At 50.9% G+C, this 8,122-nt stretch overlaps 1 protein-coding gene across 1 annotated transcript; it reads right to left on the reverse strand.

Annotated features, from left to right (window-relative positions):
* Window positions 1-3,550: 3,550 nt before the first annotated feature.
* On the reverse strand, window positions 3,551-5,883 carry LOC306815592 (uncharacterized protein; the record flags this gene model as incomplete). The annotated part of the gene is made up of 4 exons (XM_079332166.1): window positions 3,551-3,558; window positions 3,594-3,656; window positions 4,571-4,885; window positions 5,394-5,883. 4 exons carry the CDS (start codon window positions 5,881-5,883, stop codon window positions 3,551-3,553), a joined length of 876 nt encoding a protein of 291 aa, XP_079188292.1.
* Between the last annotated feature and the right edge of the window lie 2,239 nt (window positions 5,884-8,122).

Here is an 8,122-nt window from a genome sequence, read left to right on the forward strand (position 1 = left end):
GGGGTGACACTGAACACATGGATGCCTGCTAAGGAAGGAGTCCTGCCAGTTCCTGGATCAGGGAGGTGCTCCTCCCTCCACAGCCCTGTGCAGAACAGTCTCATCCAGGCTGCAGCTTTGCAGAGACTGCATGGGAACACACATCTCTTCCCATACAGATGCCCAACAGCAAGGTGATTGAGCTCTGGAACATGGAGAGCAAGACTGGGCATTTTGCCCAGCTAAGGATTTCCCAGATAGAAACTGGACTGCAGGCACCACCTTACTGAGAGGACAAGAAAGCTGCAGCTCCAGCCCATCCCCAAACATGGCTCTGGGAGCACCTACACACACGGCAGGGCTCACACAGCAGCAGCAGCTGCAGCCCAGCCCTTGCTTTGCCTTGGCCTTCCAACACAAAAGAGGCAGAGCCCACATCAGCTGCTGCAACAGAGGCACCTCTCACATGCCCCTCCCTGCATGGGACACTTTGCCTTCAGTGCCATTCTCCAAACACTCTTCTCTTCTTTCCCATCAAACAAAGACTGGTAGAATGCACAAAGCTTTCACTTCCTCATCACAAATGGCCCCACAGGAGGAATTCTTCCCAGGAAAAGGAGCACTCAAACTTGGCCAACACAGGCTCACACCTCTCATCCTCACTCAGGGGAGTGATTTTCTCATTCCTCTTCTTTTAGAAACCTTACTTTACCAAGAAAATCCTTCCCTGTCCATTCACAACTGAATTCAAGAAGCCTTTGCTTCTCAGCCAAGTAACAACTTGTAAAAGCTCCCAGTCAGTCCCTTTCATCCCTGTTCAGCAGAGTTACCTGAGCAGAGGGAGACCTTTCAGGCGGGGAGGACGAAAGCATCTCCTCCAGTGTCTCAAGCACCATGTCCAGATCCAGGGGAGGCAATTCCTCTTGCCCAGGAGTATCCCAGAGCCACCTGGGGGCTCTCCATGGTGCATAACCAGCATAGCCAGCTGGAGCACTGGGGGCTGAAGTGCCTGGAGTGGCTGCAAGAGTTCAAACACATTGGTCAGGCTCCAGAATGTGGCTTTGGGACACGGAGCTCTATGCTGCCTTGGATCAAACACCACAGGAAGCACACAGCAACCTCAATTCCAGAAATGTACTCAAACTTCACAGGGAATTGGGAGAGTGAGTTCTCCCTCTTAAAAATCTTTCTTCTAAATTATGTGTAAGTATATGAAAGGATGGATTTTAAAATTGATCTACATATACACAAAAGCACTTTATAATCACTGCCTTTTCTATCTCCCCATCAGCTTTTGGAGTTGGTGGCTTTGCAGTTTCTCATAATAACAGACCACAGAAAGCGGATTCACCCAGGAAGAGCCCACACCTCCAGACACACATCCTAGACTTAAACTGTGAGTTTCTTCTAAAAAGTATCCTTGTGGGTGAGGCTGAATTCTATAGCTGCAGCTGCTCCAGGGATGCACAGAGCTCATGGAATTTTAATAACATTATCTGAAGGAGAGACAACCTGCAAACTCTCAATATCCCATCAGGGTCCTAGTTTGACTTCATTCCAAAAAAGAGTTTACCTGACACTGACCAGTCGTGGACAAAGGTTATTTGCCTTGCCCTTGCACCCCTACAGAGAGGCTGTCTGGAAAATGCAAAGAACCCACTCCAAAACGGCAGCAAGGACAGAAAAAGCAGATTGAGATTAATTTTGTTGTCATGGTTGTATTTCCTAGCACACTTGACATTTCTACCTGACTTGCACTTGAGATCAACCCATGACAGAGCACAGCAGGAAAATATTTCAGTCAATTTTCATGATTGTTCTGAAAAGCAAGGATAGAAACTCTTCCCCTACCTGATGGCCAGTAGGATGGCAAGTGCTGCTCAGGAAATGTGCAGCTGCTGCTCTCTGGAACTGTCACCAAAGTGCTTTGGTGGTTCACGGGACCTCGTGGAATGACAGGCTCAGGCTGGAATTGAAATGTGTCTGTGCCTGGCTCCACTGATGAAGCCCCAAGAGGTCCAGAGGTGACAAACTCTTCCTCAGGAGGTTCTGGGGAAGCCTCACACACTTGAGCAGCTGCATTCATCCTGGAGGGGCCTGGAGGTACCCCTGAATCCCCAGGTGAGGCAGCACTGTTGGCTGGGCTGGGCTGCTCTGAAGATTTGCAGCTGCTGCCCTCTCGAAGGGCCCTGCAGGCAGCTTCAGGGTCGATGCGAACCAGCGGAATGGTGAGCTTGCGCAGATTAAATTTGCGGATGAGCTCCCTTGATGGTTCCACTGGTGAAGCCCCAGAAAGTCCAGAGGAGGCACAGACTTTCTTGGCAGCTGGTGAGGAAGCCTCAGACTCCTGAGCACCTGCACATCCCCTGGAAGGGCCTGGATGCAGCTCTGAATCCTCCTGTGAGGCAGCAGCAGCAGCAGCAGCGAGGTTCTGGCCTGAGGGAGCTGTGCAGCAGTGAGGGAAGAAGAAAGGAAGCAAAGGGAAGGCTGGGTCACTATTGGGCTTTGCATGGCCTTTGGCAGCAACTGCACTTCTGCCAGGGAAAAGCTCCCATTCTCCCAAGCAGAGTGAGAAAGAAATAATGGAAGAAAAAAACACATTCTAGGGCTATTCCACACCCAGTTCCCTGCCTGCTTAACTCTCCGCTGTTGGTTCAACTGTCTTGGGAAACTGTCCTGCTGCCATTCCTTGGCAGGAAGCAACTGTCAGAAACCCAACTGCCAGGTCTTATCTCCTCTGCTCCAAAGGGAATAAAAACTTTAGAATCACAGCCTTTCCTATCTCCCCATCAGCTTTTGGATTCAGCTGCTTAGGTTTCTCATCACAAATGGCCACAGAAAGTGGATTCACCCAGGGAGAGCCCAGATCTTCAGGCACACACAGTGAAATCAAACTGTGAGTTTATTAAAGAAAGCAACCTTATGAGTGAGGCCGAATTCTGCAGCTGGAGCTGTTCTGGGAACCCAGCTGAGATTTCAATGGCACAGCTTGATTTTCAGGGCAGACAGTCTTAAACAGCTGCTGCATCCTATCCCCATCCTTGTTTGGATTCACTCAAAGAAAGAGGGGAGTTCAGCCAACACTGACCACTTGTCAGGCAATAATTTTCACTTCACCCTTCTACCTTTAAAGACAGCCTGTCTGGAAAATGCCCAGAACATCCTCCAAATCTGCAGCAAGAACAACAATAACAGACAGAGAATCAGTTTTCATGGTCCCTGTTCCTAGGATACTTGGCACTTTCTACCTGATTCTCACTTCATATCTAACCATGACAGGGCACTGCAGGAAGATACTTCAAAGGGTCACTAAACAGGATCTGTTTGGAAAGCAAGGGTAGAAACTCTTTCCATACCTGATGGGTCATTGGCTGGGCTGGGCTGCTCTGAAGATTTGCAGCTGCTGCCCTCTCGAAGGGCCCTGCAGGCAGCTTCAGGGTCGATGCGAACCAGCGGAATGGTGAGCTTGCGCAGATTAAATTTGCGGATGAGCTCCCTTGATGGTTCCACTGGTGAAGCCCCAGAAAGTCCAGAGGAGGCACAGACTTTCTTGGCAGCTGGTGGGGAAGCCTCAGACTCCTGAGCACCTGCACATCCCCTGGAAGGGCCTGGACGCAGCTCTGAATCCTCCCGTGAGGCAGCAGCAGCAGCAGCAGCGAGGTTCTGGCCTGAGGGAGCTGTGCAGCAGTGAGGGAAGAAGAAAGGAAGCAAAGGGAAGGCTGGGTCACTATTGGGCTTTGTGTGTGTTTCCCTTGGCAGCAACTGTCCCTCTGTTAGGAAAAACAAAAGCTCCAATCCTTCAAAGAAGGCGTACAAAGGAAAAAATCCACACATGTTCTGGGCTTTGCAACAACCAATTCCTTGCTTGCTGAGTTCCCCCCATTTGTTCATCCATCTGGGAAAACTGTCCTGCTGCCATTCCTTGGCAGGAAGCAACTGTCAGAAACCCAACTGCCAGGTCTTATCTCCCCCGCTCCAAAGGGACACAAAAACTTTAGAATCACAGCCTTTCCTATCTCCCCATCAGCTTTTGGATTCGGCTGCTTGGGTTCCTCATCACAAAAGGCCACAGCAAGTGGATTCACCCAGGGAGAGCCCAGATCTTCAGGCACAAACACTGAAATCAAACTGTGAGATTATTTTAAAAAGCACCTTGTGAGTGAGGCCGAATTCTGCAGCTGGAGCTGTCCTGTGGACGCCCAGAGCTCAATTGAACAGTACAGCTTGATTTTCAGGGCAGACAGTCTTAAACAGCTGCTGCATCCTATCCCCAACCTTGTTTGGATTCACTCAAAGAAAGAGGGGAGTTCAGCCAACACTGACCACTTCTCAAGAAATAGTTTTTACTTCGCCCTTCTACCTTTACAGAGAGGCTGTCTGGAAAATGCCCAGAACGTCCTCCAAATCTGCAGCAAGAACAACAATAACAGACAGAGAATCAGTTTTCATGGTCCCTGTTCCTAGGATACTTGGCACTTTCTACCTGATTCTCACTTCATATCTAACCATGACAGGGCACTGCAGGAAGATACTTCAAAGGGTCACTAAACAGGATCTGTTTGGAAAGCAAGGGTAGAAACTCTTTCCATACCTGATGGGTCATTGGCTGGGCTGGGCTGCTCTGAAGATTTGCAGCTGCTGCCCTCTCGAAGGGCCCTGCAGGCAGCTTCAGGGTCGATGCGAACCAGCGGAATGGTGAGCTTGCGCAGATTAAATTTGCGGATGAGCTCCCTTGATGGTTCCACTGGTGAAGCCCCAAAAAGTCCAGAGGAGGCACAGACTTTCTTGGCAGCTGGTGGGGAAGCCTCAGACTCCTGAGCACCTGCACATCCATTGGAAGGGCCTGGATGCAGCTCTGAATCCTCCCGTGAGGCAGCAGCAGCAGCGAGGTTCTGGCCTGAGGGAGCTGTGCAGCAGTGAGGGAAGAAGAAAGGAAGCAAAGGGAAGGCTGGGTCACTATTGGCTTTGCAAGGCCTTCGGCAGCAACCTTATTTCGGCCAGGGAAGATAAAATCTCCCATCCTCCCAAGCAGAGTGAGAAAGAAGTAATGAAAGAAAAAAAAAAACATTTTCTGGGGCCATTCAACACAGTTCCTTGCCTGCTTCACTCTCCCCTGTTGGTTCAACTGTCTTGGGAAACTGTCCTGCTGCCATTCCTTGGCAGGAAGCAACTGCCAGAAACCCAACTGCCAGGTCTCTTCCCTTCTATTCCAAAGGACCAGGAGGCTCCCTCCCGCTGGGTCTGACCACGACCGAGCCCTCGGCTCACACGCACTCACGGAGAGCTCCCCAAGCATCCCAGGGCCGGGCACGGAGCAGCACCAGCCCCGGCGCCGCTCCTGCCCCTGTGCCGGCCCCTGCCCACGGCCACAGCCCACGGCACCCTTGGCGCCCGCAGCTCGCAGCCCGTCTCACCGGCTCTGGGGGGCTGCCCGGCACAGCAGGCGGGCAGCGGCCGCTCCGTGTGCGGCTGCTGGAAGCGGCCGGGCTGCCGGCTGCGCACCTCCAGCCCCGCCGCCAGCCGCTGCCTGTTGGCCCTGGTCAGGCGCTGGATGCGGAGCAGCAGCTCGGGGCGGTCGCGCACGAAGTTGGCATTCGTGTAGTGGAGCCAGCCGCCGGCATCGCCCGGCACCTTGTGGAAGCCGTAGAGGTTCAGCTGGCGCACGAAGCTGCCGAAGTGCGTGGCTTGGAAGGAGTCCGGGCCCGGCCCCGCCCCTTCGCCGCCCGCTCCGTGGGCGCCGCCCGGGCTGAGCAGCTCCCGCTCCAGCAGGGAGCGGTCGATGAGCAGCCCCTGGCCCCGGCTGTCCCAGCGCACGGAGCGGACGCGGGGGCTGCTTGCCAGGCGCCACAGCTTGGCGGGGAAGGCGCCGGCGTTGAGCGCGGCGGGCAGCGGCAGCTCCGCCATGGCGCCGATCGCCGAGTGCGGCCACAACGCCCGCGGCGCGCGGCCTGAGGGGGGCGCTGCGCTCGGCCCCGCTCGCGGCCCCGCGCGGGCCGGGCTCGGCGGCACGAGCGCGGCAGAGCCGGGGCTGCGGGCCCAGCGCGGGCGGGGCGGGGCCGGGGCTGGCCGGGAGCGCGGGGCCGCTGCAAACCCTGCCCTGCTCCCATTCCCGCAGCCATCCCTGCGCCTCGGCTCGCGGCGTCACCCCAAAGCATCAAGGCCAGCGCGGGAACTTTCCGAAAGGGCTCGGAGCTGAGGAATCCCGTGGGAAACTCTTCCTCTCTGTCCACTGAAAGCGAAATCGCTCCGTGTTCTGCAGAGCTGAAGGGAGGAAAAAGATGTTCCATTGGGTAGCTTCAGTATTTTGATGGGGTTGCAAACAGAGTTCCCCACTTGAAAGCAGATAAGGTCAAATGGGAGAAGAGGAAATGAAAAGAGAGAATTGAAGACATTCTTTTTTTCACTTTTCCTGCCAAATGTCTGGTTCTTTCTCACTGTCTCTGCCTGTCTTCAGCAGATTTCACACATTTCTCTTTCTTTGGAGATAGAGGCAGAGACAGGAAGGGGCAGCAATTTTGTCAGCATTTTCATCCAAGCTAAACTCCTGCCACCTTGAAGGATATTATTTTACCTAAGGGATTAATGGCTTACAGTGATAGTGAACTCACACTGCTGTCTTCATCAAGAGGTTTCCATTCTTCTTTCCTCTGTAATACTTTATTCTCTTTTTTTCCACAATCAGGGCAGAGTTACAATGTGAAATCCCTCCCAGAACCACGTCATATCTGTGGAAAACAGCAAAGGTCATCTTGCAATGCTCTGCTTAGTGTCACTAGTTATTTTTATTTTAAATTGTCTCTTGAACTAGAAACAGTTTCCAGGGCAGGGAAAAAATAGACCTATTTCTTCCATCTCTTTTAATTCCTGCCCCTTTTTAATGTTTTTACCTGCTTTAACGATGAGGGCTCCTGTGAGTATATTTGGTGATATGGTAGAAGCTCACCCCTCAGGCAGAGTGGATATTTCCCTTCCATCCAGCTTGTCCTGAGTTCTGGCTGATGCTGCCTCCTCTTGCCTCCTTCCAGGTCCCTTTGTGAGCAGCCCAGCCCTGTCCCTTCACTCACTGCCCTGTGGGTGACGTGCTGACACAAGGATTGTTGGTCTCATCACATTCTGGAGCAGTCTTTTGGAGTGAGTGTTTCCAAGATGCCCTGTCACCTTTTCCTCTGTGTGCTGGCTTTCTCAGGAAAACCAAAACCAACTACCTAGAAAATCTCTTCCCATTTCATCTTAAACAGCTTAAAACAGAACCTAAATTAGGATTGCTCTGCCTCAGTGGGATGGTGTTTGTCTTTCTTTAGACAGTATAAGAAACCTCACAGAAATTATCCTAGCAACTGAATTACAACAAAATTTGTAATGAATAGGCCAAAAGGAGAAGACAGGAGTTAAGAAATGAAGGGACATCTTTCTCCATGTTTCCTGACCCTTATTTGCCTCACGTCTGTCTACATGCTGCTTCATCAAGAAAAGCCTTTTTTTAAGGCCTCCTTTGTAAAGTCATGAGACACACACGAATACAGGCCCTGTGTCCTACTGGAGATGAGGAAGCAGCTGGTTAAAATGAGGATTGTCCATCGAAATGTTTAGCCAAACCTGTGGTATAGTTATGGTTACATTGACTTTTCCACAGCACTCTGGGGCTAAGAATGAGAAATTACTATTGGCTGTTTTTTAAGGACACTGAAACTTAAAAAGCAACATCTTTCTCTTGTATCATGACTCTTCCCCAACTTTCTATGTTACTTGTAATATTTAGTATCAGTTGGAAACACCACAAGGTAAATAATGGATATTCCATTTCAGTCTATGGGCCAACAGTTGGTTTAAAAATGAAAAACAGAAAAGGGTTTTAATTTATTTTTAGGAAGGAAGATCCTTAAAATTGCAGTATATTGTTTTAGATTAATATTTTTTTCTAAGAATGACTTCTTTCCAGTTTACAAAGAATTTGTAAAGAGAAGAAGTCAATGTACAGGCCTGATCACTTGAAGTACTGTTGTTTCATATCTTTCTTTTTCCCTACATGGCATTGTAAATTTTGAATCACAATTGTTACCACTTTGAAAATGCAATTCCGTTGTTTTTCTGCTGCTGAATACTTAGCAGTTATAAGTGAAAGAACAGACAGTTTTGAAAGTGA

This window comes from Erithacus rubecula, assembly GCF_903797595.1.
Source record: "Erithacus rubecula genome assembly, contig: scaffold_164_arrow_ctg1, whole genome shotgun sequence".
NCBI lineage: Eukaryota > Metazoa > Chordata > Aves > Passeriformes > Muscicapidae > Erithacus > Erithacus rubecula.